The 15,082-nt window shown below is 32.0% G+C and overlaps 1 protein-coding gene across 1 annotated transcript in view; it reads left to right on the forward strand.

The window, feature by feature from the left end:
* The window catches only part of LOC106459767 (protein Jade-1-like), a 51,181-nt gene that overhangs the window by 5,308 nt on the left and 30,791 nt on the right, over positions 1–15,082 (forward strand). The window contains 4 exon segments of the mRNA XM_013919419.2: positions 1,462–1,567; positions 3,870–3,929; positions 10,163–10,257; positions 13,531–13,688. Of these exon segments, the coding sequence (XP_013774873.1) occupies positions 1,513–1,567; positions 3,870–3,929; positions 10,163–10,257; positions 13,531–13,688 (368 nt within the window). The 5' untranslated portion in view covers positions 1,462–1,512.

Genomic DNA, 15,082 nt, shown 5'->3' on the forward strand with positions numbered 1-15,082 from the left:
CATCAAAGGAATAATTCATTTCAATCTCCTCAATTCACAGTGAACTGTCAATGCAGAGATCTATAGTCACTATAGTCATTAAGTCACTAGCTTTAACTGTATCTGTTTTCTCCAGTCTTCTCAGTAGATTATATTTTAATATTATGATTGCTCTATTACAGTCAATTTGTTGTTGTTTTCATTTAGAATGTAGGTTTGTTCAGTATGTAATGTGTCGGGGTGAAAAGAAATGTTTTGTTATGTAAGTTGTGTCAGACCTTTCTCAACAACGTTTTTGGTCATTATACTATTGTATTTTTTCTGTAGTGACAGTAAAACATTTTTGTATATTTGGATCTTGATTTTGTTTACATAGAATGGTTTTGAAATATTTGGTGCTATCATTCCCCCTCCACCTAAGATCTAAATTGAAACGCTGAAAATATAGTTTACAAAATTGCAGACTGTGTTTCCTTTAGGTAGATCTGAACCTTTTTAAATGTCAATTCCAATGTTAGAACCATTCCTGTTAGCATCAACAGTGCAGTAACCTTTACAAGGGTTAGCTCTAAAGATAATTGGCTTGTTTTTCTCAGTAATAATTATTTGAAAATGAACTGTAAGTGTCTTCCTAACTGACCACCAGACTTAATAGTTGTTAGTATAGCTAGATCAGTGCACCCTAATATTCTAAAAAGTCTTAGACATTTGAAATTGGTAGCCTGGAGACCTGTGTCATTTGAAGAATTTTGAGTCCCATAACTAAGTCAAAAACTATAGAAGTTCTTGGTACATCTTTCCCTTCCCAGCAACATTTTTAAAATGAAAGTAAATTGTAAAGTGGGATATTTTAGGGTATCTTAGTGTTGTTTTTTGTTTTTTTCTCACTTGAAAGGTGTAAGGAAGATAGTTTTTAATTTTCTTGATAAACAAAATGTGTTACCCAAAATGAAGAAATAAATAGATTTTAAGATTCTGAACTTTTTTTTTTATATAAGAAAATAGTAGTTAAATTTGTCTGACACTATTGTTTACATATATAAAATTTTGAAACAGCCATGTTGCACCTTCTGTGAAAGTTTTTGGTAACGTGTGTTAAAAACAACAGCACTCTTTATTGCCAGAAGTAAAAAAAACCTGAAACATTGTGAACATTTTCAGATTCTATTCCTTAAAACAAAAGTATATGATGGCCTTAAGATGGGTTGCTGTGCAAATTGCTCAAATAAATGTCAATTTTATAAAATATCTGTAGCATATATATGTTTGTGATAATGAAACATGTTACACTTTTCTGTCAAGTATTTGCATTTTTAACCCAGTGTTTTTGTGTGAAAACACAAATTTACATTAATGCAAGCATAGTAGATGCATGTGTTTTTGAGTGAAAATTTTCATTTCAATTTTTTTCAAGATTAAAGATAACACATTCACACACTTTTATTACTAAAGAAAATTCATCAGTGCTTCTTGATTTTACAGGTATTCAACATTAATTTCGCCACCTGCTAGTGCAGGCAGGTGTGAACGAAAATGGCCTCTGCTGCCAAAGGCAAGAGGAATTCCAGTGTATCACTGGATGTACGGGGTATGTCACATTTTGCCTGTTTGTTATAGTATTTTAATATTTAACAGTGCTTGAGGTCAGTTGAATTACTCATAAATTAGCTTTTTGATTTTAAGTTATTTAATTTCATATTAACATTAAATCCATTTATTATAGTATTATAATATTTAACAGTGCTTGATGATAGTCAAATTACTCATAAATTAGTTTTTTTATTTTAAATTATTTAATTTCCTATTAACATAAAATCCATTTATTGCTACGTCGCTAATACAGTATGTAATGCTCATTAAAGTAACTTGTATTTGTAATTTCATTATTACAAGTGTTAAAATAGAACTTGGTAATAAGTTCTAAAACATGAAAGGTTTTCTTGATAGAAATAACTTTTAAACAATCATATGCAATAAGTAATAGTTAATAACATACAGAACAACCAGCCTCTATCGAATTACTGTATCTTTCTTTTTTGTGTAACTACTCATCTCATAATGTACAGTATCAAACCAAATGGTAGCCAAATAAAAAAGTAAAAGAAGAAACATAAAGATTGTCTTTTTTGCTTACATAGTTTACTCATTGTGCATAAAATATTCATTTTTATTACTCTTCTCCAGAATTAAAAATGGCAAGTGTTATGTTTTATCTTGAGCATTATATGCCTTCATCAGCTTTGCCTATTTTTGATTCTATAGCCACACAAAGTTTCAGTACTCCCTATCTTTGTCCAGCGATAAAAAAAGAAATTGGTGTAAATATTTTTTTTCTTAGTGATATGAATATGAAGAAGAAAGATCAGTGTGCACACTGTTGCAAAGTTTGAATGTGAAAATGTAAATTCTTCTTTCAAATGGCTTTCAAAATAACCACTATTCTGCTATTAATTGCCACTAAGAGAGGCAACTCCAAAAAGTAAGCATGCCAAATGCAGTAGCAAATGCTAGTCTGGGTGTTTGAACTGCAAGCATCTAGAAAATAAAGTCAGAAGATCCATACTGTCTCTCAAATGTCTTGATATAGACCAATCCTAGCACTAGCAGCATGAAGCAGTGAAATCAGTTTGTATCTACTTAGCTGAGGCAGTTATCTAGTTATTTTTAGTTGTAAATAAATATTTATTTATGAAAGCATTTCACATCAGCAGTGAATGAGAAAGAACATCTGGTCACTCTTACCAGAGTTTGTCTTGCATAATTTAGCTTAGAATGAGAGTTCCACCAGGTGTCACTGCTGCTTCTGACTCTTTCTTACACATTATCCACAAATTTTTCTAACCCATGTAACCTACTTGATAATGTGTGTAATATTAGCAATATTGTAAATTCCATATTACTTCCCTGTATGAATTGCCTCCCTTTAAAAAGCTATTTATACAATAATTATTAGTGTGTCTTGAGTTGATGTAATACACAAAAAATACATGAAATTATTCAAAAACACCTGAGTAAAAAGAAAGTAAAATTTTTACTTTAGTTTAAACAGTAGGTGATATCTCCTAAACTCAGCAAAATAATGCTACATGACATTATTCATATTACATCATTTTATTCATGTGCTGTAAAATTAAATTTCAATTCAGTTTGGCTCCTAACTTGTGTAAGAAACATACTGGGTTGCATTGAACAAAATGTGATTTGGTGGATTAGGAGCTGAGCTGTATTAACTGATATAACACATGAATAAAGTGATGGATGTGAATAATGTCAAGTTGATTTATTTTGCTATGCTTATGAGATATTACCTACTGTTTGAGCTAAAGTAGATTATATATATACCCAGTGGCATAATCACAGATGGGTCATGGCCTGCCCAACTTGTTGGAGTCTGCTTGATGGTTCCCATATCCCAATACATCATACATAGCACTTTTTTTTAGTTCCCTGTAACTTGTCTCTAGTGGTTTTCATGCCCCTTGCCCATCTATTGTAAGTCAAGGCCCATCAAAAATTTTGTACCTGGTTATACCACTGGCATAAATAGTTGGAATTAGTAGGTTTCAGCTTAATTACTTGTATATTTGACAACAAGTAACAGATAAAACAATCTGATTTTAAATCTCTCTAACTGTAAGAGCTAATGAAAATTTAATTAATCTTAGCATAAAAAATTCCATAGCCGAAGAGCTTTATCTGACAACTATAAGAACTCTTAAGATTGTACTTATTGTAATTTTCACAAAAGTTCCTTGTCACAGTGTTACAAGATTTAACTGTTTGGTATTAGCTATTAAAATAAACAAGTTTTTATTCCATTTGCTACAATCAATTTTCTACTTATGTTAATTCTTAAATAATTGAATTGTAATTTTTCTTAATTTTTAAAGCTTCCTTTGGGAAGAAGAGGCGAAGAAGGTATAGTGGTAGTGAAAGTGAAGATAGCAGAGGTATGATAATTATATGGGGTTTCTATTAGTTGTGAATTGTCATTTTTTCTAATGCATTAAGAGATTCATCTACATATTTTTTGAACAAGTGTGACTGTATTAAATTCTTTTACAATGGTCTTTTTTTGTGTTACTCGTACATTTATCAAAATGTTTGATGTGACTCATAATCACATGTTAGTAAAAATACATGTTGTAGAAGCACTTAGCTGTCTGCATTTTTGGAAAAGCATTGGTTTTTGAATTTTTATTGCCTAGAACAAGCTATAAGAAAATTTGTGATCTTTGTTTGCTAATTTTCGATTTTATATATTCTTCAATACATTTGTTTTGGTAGACATTAATTTGAAGTACATTTTCCCTTAGGCTTTTGTATTATCTATCTATCTAAATTTTATTATTCATCCAAATATTTTGAAATGGGTTAGACATCAAAGGAGAGGAATTGTTTTTACACTACTAAAATATAATTTTTATTGTGACATTCACATATGTAATGATAGTGTTGTTTACAATCAGTGCATTGTAATTATTACTTATAAATAGATAGCAACGTCTTAATAGCATAGCAAACACCCCACTGAAAGTATCCTTTTGAACCTTAAATACATATTAAGATTTGAACTAAATTACTAACAATACATAAAAGTGCAAATTTAAGTATGTTTCTTGATCACAGTAAAATATATTCAGAATCTAATCTAAAGTAAAACAAGAACATTTCTATGTGGTATGAAGATTTTACATAGATTTTTATTTAAAGATGTACAAGGAAACTTTTGAAGATCACTTTGTTTGTTACAGTAGCAACCAATTCTTTTCCATGTTGTACATGGTTTAGACCACTAATTGTATAACATTCCTTAATTATGAATGCAGTATATGTATACGTATGTATAGTTTTATTTACTTTTCATTTTTAATAAATGTTCTTTCCATAACTAGGTTATCTCATTAAGAGATTCCCTTTAGTTAGTGCTGTGGGCTTTGCATGACCTGTTGGTTAGGGGGGGCTTAATTTACAATCATGGTTTGAATCCCATCACCAAATATGTCTGGTTTTTCTGCTATGGGGACATTATAATGTGACAGTCAATCCTCTAAACCCCTATCCAATTAGAGTAGCCCAAAAGCTGTGAAGGATAGTGTTGAATAACTGCCTTTCATTTTTTCTGTCACTTCTAAATTGGGGACAGTTATTGCAGACAGCACTCAAGTAGCTTTGTGAAAAAGTAAATCAACCAAACCAAGAAACAAATGTGTATTCTGACTTAGTGCAGTTAAATATTTTTATGTTCAATTTCTGCATTGTGTAGATTAGATTTGATTTCAAATTTTAGTTTTGCTCTGGAAATTTTAATGGTCAACTTCCTCCCCTTGGAAAATTCAAGTTTATTTTTAGAACAACTTATTATAAGTAGCTTTATTTAATCCTTATTTCTATCTAATTTATATCTCTTTAATTCAATGCCACTTGGCTGAGTGCTTACTGCCCTGAATGCAAAATTGCACTATTAAATTTAAAAAAATTATAGAAAATACATTTGTATTCATTCATCCACACATTTTTGTTTAATGAAAAGTTTATTTGTTTGATTTAATATAAATTTTTTTAATTTTGGGTTGATTTTAACTTGCCTTAACAAAACAGTGCCAATTTGGATCTTATAACTTCGATACAAGTATAGTTTTATTACATTTAGCCAGTCACTATTCTCATTCTTTGTTGTTATTATGATGTAACTGCCTATATCTCAGCTTTGAGAAGACATAGGCTAATGATATAAACATGTAATGAAAGCCTCATTTCTTTTCTTTTTAACTATGCAAGTCACTGCAGCTTCCAGATCATCAGAGACTTGTGTACTTATCAAAGCAAAGTAATAAAAGCTTAACTTGGTGATATGTTATTACAGTTTGAAGACAACTTAAATGAGTAGCAAAGAAAACTCTAAGATAAGCTTAGCATAGTAACAAATGTACAACATCACCATTTAGTATAAAATTTTATCAAAACATTGAACATTTATTACTTAGTTAAACTTGTACTAGTTATGATACAGTACTTTCCTATGCTCACAAGATTAGCTATTCTTGTCCAGTGCTGCTGTCTATATGCAATTTTTTTCTTTATGCATGTCACAAGCCTTTTGCCCCCCCCCCCATTGGAATTAAATTATTCCAACATGTCTCTCATGTAAATCATCATGCGTCACTTCTCCACCAATAGGAGCGTGACATACTCATATGACATATGTGATTCCCTCTATATGCTTTTATTAAGCTATCACTTCTCGTTTGGCAAGGTTTGTGCTTGAATGTGTCCCTTTTTGTTTATTTCAAATTTCACCTTCGTTTTTAGTATACTCACGAAGTGATCTTCATTTATTTTCACTTCTAGTTTCTATTAAGACTGTTTCTTAACTTCACTTTAATCCCAGTTTATTATAGTCACATTGTTATTTATACTTTTGATTATTGGTTGACTATTCCTCATTATGAATTTCAAAGTTCATGTTACCACTTTGGGGTCTCACCTGTGACTAGCACCATGTCTCAGGCAACTCGGTGTGTGATTTATCCGCGTTTATTCGCCAGGAGAGTGAATGTTACAGGGGTTGACCGCTGTCTCTGGACCTTGCCCCACTTCCTCCCGAACAAGCTGAGCCTGTTCAGGCAGACGAGGTCTTGCATCGCCTATTTCTACCTCCTGATTTTGCTGTGCCTTCCCATGCCCTGCCTGAGGAGTCAGTTAGGCCTAATACAGTCTTTTTTGGATTTCAATTCTCGGGAATGTGATGTTTTATCTCTTTTCCCTATTTCCTATGACCTGTGTTCTTCCTTACTACATGACCAAACTTCCCATCCTTATTTGGTTTCCCCCCCTCCCCAGATATTTAGGTACATGCTGACCAACTTGTCTCACCCCCCATGAGCTTTGGATGAGTTTTCTATTGCATATTACTGTGTAGACTGTCATTTTCTGAACCAGCAATTGTTAGGTTCCATTTTTACCTGTTTGGGGTGCATTTCCCAAATCTCCTGTAAATCTGACTCATGCCCAGTTTCCGCCTTTGTCTTACCCTCACAACTCTTTTATGGTATCTTTCTACCATCCATCTCCTCTCTGAGGCTCTTCATCAAAATTCTGAGAGTTTTCTGGTGACATCCTCTCTCTCCTTTCCTCCACATTGGCTTGTTTGTCGTCTTTGGCTCAGGCTTTACAATGGGACCATCTAGGTCATGATGCGACCTTAACTTGCATCCGTTTACCATCATCTTATTTTCAGGATATATGTATGGCTCCATTTCTGTGACAATATGTCTTTGATACAATCCTTGAGTCTTTGGAATCACGAGTTGCATCTGTACAACAACAGTGTACCCTTTTCAGCCTTGTTGCCTATTTGTCTCAGTCGGAGCCCAATATGGCACCTGTTACATTTTCCCGTCTCTCCCTTTCTCATTCCTTAGCTATCCCTGTTTCCATGTTTACAACAACTGCAATTTTTCCCTTCAGTACCTCTTCCTTTGTCTCCTTCCCTTCTTTGTAAACCCCGTTTTACCATGGAGTCATTTCTCATCCTACGGTGGGCTCTTTCTCTGGGCATATGGATGACCAAGATGGATGTTGCCTATGCTTATCACCACAGTCTCGTCCATATCTTCGGTTTGTCCATCATGGGGTGGTTTATCAATTTCATACCCTATCCTTCAGGCTTGCTTCCACACCTTGTGTTTTCTGTCAGGTGGTCAGAGTATTTGCTTGCCATCTTCATGCTCTGGGGTTGCGATTCCACCATTATATGGATGACTTGCTTCTTCTGGCTCATTCAGAACTTGGGTAGGCTGTTTAATCAAATTAGAGAAGTCCTTCCTCCAACCTACCCAGTATCTCGTCCACTTGGGTTCGTTTTCGACACTCATCTCAGTTGGGCCCAACCTTCTCCTCTATGACTACGTTCCATGGAACTGTTAGTTTGCCATGCCCCTTTTATCTCCCTTACTTTCTGCTCGCGGGGTTCTGTTGTTTTTGGGGATGTGGTCTTCAATGCCATCACTGGTCCAACGTTAAAAAAAAAAAGAGAGATCTCAACTGGATGCCCCCCTTGATGACTGATATGTGCTACCACCGTAGAATTGTCAGAATGAATCATCACCAGAGAATGTCGGTGAGGAAGGAAATGAGAATGAGGAAGGAAATGATTCAAAGCCTGACAGTCTGTAAGAAGCTCGTAGACATTGATATGCAAAGACCTTTTGTCTACAGACCAATGACCTGAAGCCTACTGGTGACTGACCCACGCACCCCAGCTCTGAAGAGATGCGTCCATGAAAAGATGTAAATCTGGACAAGGAGGAGGAAGCGAAATGAAATGCCTGCTGATGTATGGGCCTTGTCCAACCACTAATGCAGATCGTCCATCAAGGTAGCAGGAGGGGTAATGGGAGCTGACTAGGGATTCTAAGTAAGAGCCCACTGAAGTGATCACATATGTGGATGACCGAGGGGGATCTACTATATTGGGCCCACACATACCATATTCATCTCCTTACATATCACATCCCGAGTGCTTTCAATCTCATAGCGAATTATCTTTCCTGCCTCGACCAGATATATCCGACAAAATGGTCTTTAGATCCCCCCTCGTTTTCCAGTGGCTCTGTAATAGATGGGGTTTCCCCACGTAGATGCATTTGCCACACACCTCAATCACAACATTGTTGTTTTGGCTCAAACATTTCTTGAAAAATCACATTAGATGTTGTTTCATGTTATAAATTGATTCATTCAGTATAGTTAAAACAAAAACCATTAACCCTATGTCAGTGGCATCAGTTCATTGACTGACTCTGCATCTGTGAAGCTAAGACATAATGTTTACTGTAATTCTGAATTTGCTACATGTAACTTCATAAAATTTGGCAAACTTTTAGTAAACATTACAGGCCAGTTAAATGTAAAAAAATTGAATTTTGAGTAAAATATTTCTACTAAAGATTTCTCTGAATTTCTAAAGCCTTTACTGAGAGTGCAAGGTGAATTTCATGTTAAGAATGAAAATTACTTTTCTTAATCTTAGTTTCATATTTTAGCTGCATAACCTTTAGAACCTCTTAACTGAATATCAGAAGTTTTTTGTTGTTGTATTTTTGCTATATATATATCGTATCAGTTATTTTCTCTGCTCTAACACTAACTGTATCAAAATTATCAATGTGCAATGAGATGAAAAGTTGGAAAATATGAAATAGAATGAACAATACTTTTTTTTGTCTTTGAATAGTCATTTTCCTAAATTTATGGTTTTTCACATATATTTTCTTTAATTGTATAGTTTTATTGGTGTAATTCCTACCCACTTGGGCATTAATCTTCTTGTCAAGCAGCAGTAAATTGTGATTTGATATTTTTTGGTAATTAAAAATATGACAGTAATTTTGATAATTTGATATGGAGCAGTAAACAGTTTTTCTATTTGATGGTAATGGTTATTATAATTACTGATATGTTGTGCATTACTAAGCATTGATCGGCAATAGGTATAAAAAAATTATACATATATATATACACACACATATGCATATTCTCAGTATACATGTATATGTCAAAAAATATTTAAATTATCCACCATTTAAATGAACTATTTTGTTTTAATTTTGATTTTATATGAAGTCCCATAATTTTGTCTGTTGTGTTACCAATGATTTTCTGCGTTGGTTATCAAACGTGCAATTTTTCTCATTTTATGTTTGCAAATGGTAAGATTAGTCATGATTAAAATGTGCTGATTTCTGGTATTTCGTCAAACTGATGATTCAGAAATGAAAAAGAAGAAGAAGAAAAATTTTAGTACATTATACGTATATTTACTTTTTATATTTATTAATAAACATTCTAAAGACTCATTTGAAGAGAAAAACAACTTTATTATTGCAACATAATTAAATATAAGCAAAGTAGATATGTAGATTATGAAATGTTCAAAGGTTTTACTGAAATTCCACATACTGTTGATTTTAACCATTCTGTCTTCAAATAATAATTAGAAAGGTTCATAAAAGTAACTGAAAAATACGACATTATGGTGGGAGGTTGTGTCAAACAAAACTTTTATGTTTTTGTAAAGGTAAATACCATTAAAGCATTTTTGTGAAGGTAAATATTAAAAGTTTTCTATGTGTTGCATATTGCATTAGAATATCAGAATTAAAAATAATAATTCTTACAGGGCCATTTTCTGCAGCTCTTGGAAAGATAAAATTGACAGATCCTCCAATGTCCAAAATTTATAATAGCTCTTTCAAAAATAATAAGCCAGCAGAGGTGAGTTTATGCTATTATTGAGTATATATATATATATTATTTAATAACAAACATTAAAAATGACTAAAGTGATTCTTGATCATAATGTTTAAGCTAGAAAATAAAAAGCTAAATAATTTTAGAAAATCTGATTTTAAAATGAAATTTTGTGTCCTAAATATCAAACTAGGTACTAATTCATCAGGGCTAGATATGGCCTAATGGTTGGTGTAACAGACTGTGAACTTGAGGGTCCATGGCTTGTATCCCGTTACCAAAAAATCATCTGTCTACAATGTGGGCTTTGTGTGCATTATAAAAGTGAAGGTAAAACCCTTATTGTTTGATTAGAGTAGCCCAAGAGTTGGTGGTGGATGCTCTTGACTATCTGCCTTCCCTCTAATCTTTCAGTTCAAACTTAAGAACCATTAGAACAGATAGCCCTTGTGCATAACTTTATGCAATTATATGCAACAAACAAACCAGTTCATTGTTTTGAGCCTAATGTTGCCCAGTGGTTAAGATTGCTGGACTCTAGAGATGTAGTTTGTGTCCCTTTACTGCCAAAGAAAAAAATATTCACCCTTCACATTTTAGCGCCATAGGTGCATTACAAGATTGATGGTCAGTTCCAACTGTTTAGTCTGAAAAGAGTAGGCAAAGAATTGGTGTTGACTGGCTTACTTTCCTCTAATCTAACACTTCAAAATTAGGGACTGCTAGTACAGACAGCCCATATGTAGCTTTGTGCAAAATCCGATAGTATCTTACCTAAACTTGTATTTAGGATCAAACCATTTTTGATTACAAATATTTCCTAACGTATATAACAACATCTTTAAGCAATTTTATAAGAAAATGCCCGAATTGGTGGGGCATTTATCCTACAAATAATTTGGCTTGTAAAGTTTTTCTAAACCTGATTTTAAGAATTTTTGTTATTCAAAGTTATTGAGCTCCCTCATTATTATTAACCGATGATCATGTAGTGTCATTGTTAGATTAGTTTTATGCCAAATGATTTTGATTTCACTGGTTTTTGCTAATTTCTGTTCACTTATTGTAGGCCAAATATTATAAAGCTACAAGTTGTAGAAACAAAAAAAATGTATAATACCTGTATATAAACATGTAAAGAAAATTGTTTTTTACCTTGATGCATTTTAATTGTTTGGAAACAATCTGCTATTAGCCAAGTGTAATTTTGTATCATACCATAGTTGTTTTTTTGCTACGTTTGTTAGCACTTGTATTACAGGTGGTAATAGATTGCAAGCATGCAAAATAAAACATTTATTTTAGAAATGTAATAGTGGGCTATCAGCAGTGGTATAAGGCTAACAAATTTTATGTTGTGGTAATCCCCAAAAGATAGTAAAAAGTTTGAAAGTTAATTTTTGACCATATCTTTTGTGTCAAGGGATGTTTTCATTGTATTATGGTTCTCAGCCCCAGCAATTTAAATTTTCTTCCAACATCACTGATTATTTTAATGATAATACTTTATAACATTTTTATTACAAGCTGTTTTAGATGTATAATAGTTAAATCTTTAATAATAAATATCTTATGATAAAAAAAATTCATGTAGGTAAATATATGAAAAATCTTCATTATTAAAAAAGACTAATGTTAAATTACTTTAAGAATAAAATAAGCTGTGTTATTTATTTATATAGTTAAACGGAATAGCTTACGTAGTCAGGGGTGAAAGTTTTGTGAAAATCTTTATATACTTGAATGGGCATGTAGCACAAACTTGTAGATGCTCAAATTGCTATTAATTGATGGGTGTCATTTATATTAGTGCACTTACTATCTTGATGCAAAGAAAGAAAAAACGTTTAGGCATTACCTTAGGTTTAATATGATACTTATAATGAACAAAATATATTATTTTCAAATAATTTTATATATTCCAAATGTACTGTCAGATAATTTGTTGTATGTACTTTGGATACTTAACAGTACACATTAAAAAAGATCATAGATGTACTAGGTTTGAGAAATAATCAAGTCATAATTCTACTGATGAAATTTGATAATTAGTTGTGTAATGTACTGATGTATTTGTCGTAATATACCAGTTTTAAGTGACCTTTACTTATGTGATTTCCTGCTTGACTTAGACTTGTGTTTTGTTTTAATGAAGTTTAGTTTTAACAGTTTTGAATGAATGTATATATTTGTAGCTAAGTAAAGGTGTAGTTTTTGTTTTGTCTTTAGATATACAAATGGCTATATTATTTTTTTATTTGATTACTTCAAGAAAAAATTGGGCATTTTCAGAAAACTATATTTCACCAACATTGCAAGAATACAAGCATTCCTAAGTATAAATATAAAACTAGACAAGGAAAGTCTATAACAAATTACTTCTCTGATGACCACTTTAGCTAGCTGTTCTAATAAAGTAATTTTTGTGGGATAATTCCAATATTTTAGTTTTTGTAATATCAAAATATAAGTGTCTTTTTTTAATATTCATGTTCATCTTATTAACCCTTCCATTACCGGCTGTAACCACAAAAGTATCCATGAGAGTAATTAAACTATGATTTTTGATAATGTGTGCACATCTTTACAAACTTTTGCAGGTTATTGGTAAAAATTACAACGTTTTTGTACACAAAATATCAGGTTTTTCAATTAAGTATTAAGATTTTTTAATTAAATATTTTCTCGGTAACCTTTTTCTTTCAGAATGTTGATTATCCAATATGCAAAGCATTTTTGATTTTAAGATTAAAGATACTTTAATGCATTAGAACATTTTCAAATTTCACAATGTGAATTCTTTACAATCTCCAGATAATTATCAAATTTTTTGTAGAAAAATGTATATTTTATTTATTTTCACTTCTGTATTTCTGTACAGGTTCGTAACCTCAATAAAAAAATTAGGAAAAAATATAAATTATGCTATTTTTGTTCTAAAAATGACAAAGTTATATATTATAGTCTTGATTAATTAAAAAAATGTGTGTATGTACTTTTACAAACATACATTTAACAAGCTAATTTGAGATATTTTCAGATGTTTGTGTAAATATGAAATAGTAAAATTAGGTTTTTATATTAAAAAAACAGCAATCAAATGCAAATCTAGCATATATATATATATGTTACCATCTCTTTCTTTGCTTAATTAAAGTATTGACTTAAAACTCTGACATTTGGATGCACAATTGAGAACTCTTAGGAGTTAATGCATCAGTAAAAAATTTAATTTCATCCTATATTGGTCTAACCTTTGAGAAACTTAAAATTCTCATTTCGTTATTAATTTTCCAGCTATTTAGGAAAGATTTGATCAGTGCCATGAAGTTGCCAGATAGTGATCAGTTATCCCCAGAAGATTACTGGTTAATTTCAGATTCTTGGAAACAAGAGTGGGAGAAAGGCGTCCAAGTACCTGTTAACCCAGACAACCTTGCTGAAACTTCTGTACGGTATGTATATTTTGTAGTCATGTTTTTAAAAGTTTAACTTACATCTGAATTCTTACTAAAATCCTTGAGACTTTGATTTAGTTTTAAATAGTTTTAGAAAGTTGTAGAAATCGGAGATTTTTAAATAGAATTACGTTTCTTGAATTGTTGATGTATCATTTATTTGTCATTTAACACCTGCCACGTGAGCCAGCCCAGCATTTTTTAGTACTGAACCTAGGATGTTCAACAGAGGGTCATTTTGGAAAACAGTGGTTTAGAGTTATTTCAGTAGATCTTGATGAAAGAAGCTTGGCAAAACTTCTAAGACGGGAAAAAAATATATATATATATTAATGAAAACATGACATGATGAAATATATATGGATTATACCATCCTTCTTATATTTACTCTTCATCACATAAATGGCATTTTTAACTTGAGAATTGCTGGGGAAATTATCTTGTAGTGCATCATGCATTTGTTTCAACTTCAACATTGCATCTTTAGGCTTTACTGTGTCATTAGTTTCACAAAATATTGAAACTAATCATTTCTTTATATCTAATTCCAATCTACTTTTTGAAGTTAATGATACTATTGTGTTTGTTTTTTTATGTTTTGTTGTCAGTGCAATACTCAATTGACGAATCTCTGATTCAGCTGTTATGTCAAATCGATTTGGATATCTTTGAATGAATTCTTCCCTCATCTGACCTGGACCCATGGTTTAGCTTAATTGCTACACTTAAGCCATCACGTTTACAAACATGTCTAGGACATTTCAAGCATGTTTCATTATTACGTCATTTTACTTTACATTTGCAAGTTAACTTCTCCATGTTGTCTTTCAAAAATAGTGCCAAACATCTTTTTGTCCAATTAAAACCAACCAAACATTTCTGGAAGGACTCATTTTTTTTGGATCCACATCAAAATACCAGGCTGGCTTGTATGGCAGGTGTTATTGATACATCATGTACTTTATAACTGGTGCGAACTTTGATTCTAGGCACATTTGATGTCATGTGAACATTTACCTGCAGCGAAAAAAATGTTGGATAAGGTTACAATGTTAAAAGCTTTCCTGGTATATGAAACAAGTCAGTCATATTAACTCTCACACAACGAGGTCTGTCGATTCAACTGATCTACTTACCATTTTGTACTCATTATAGTTTCCATACTCTAACTTTAATTACGTTACGTGTATCTTCACCAAATTTGGCAGACAAAAAATCAGATTTTTGAAGGATAAGGTTACAATGTTAAAAGCTTTCCTGGTATATGAAACAAGTCAGTCATATTAACTCTCACACAACGAGGTCTGTCGATTCAACTGATCTACTTACCATTTTGTACTCATTATAGTTTCCATACTCTAACTTTAATTACGTTACGTGTATCTTCACCA

The sequence above is a fragment of the Limulus polyphemus genome, unplaced genomic scaffold (assembly GCF_000517525.1).
Source record: "Limulus polyphemus unplaced genomic scaffold, Limulus_polyphemus-2.1.2 Scaffold658, whole genome shotgun sequence".
NCBI classification, from domain to species: Eukaryota; Metazoa; Arthropoda; class Merostomata; order Xiphosura; family Limulidae; genus Limulus; species Limulus polyphemus.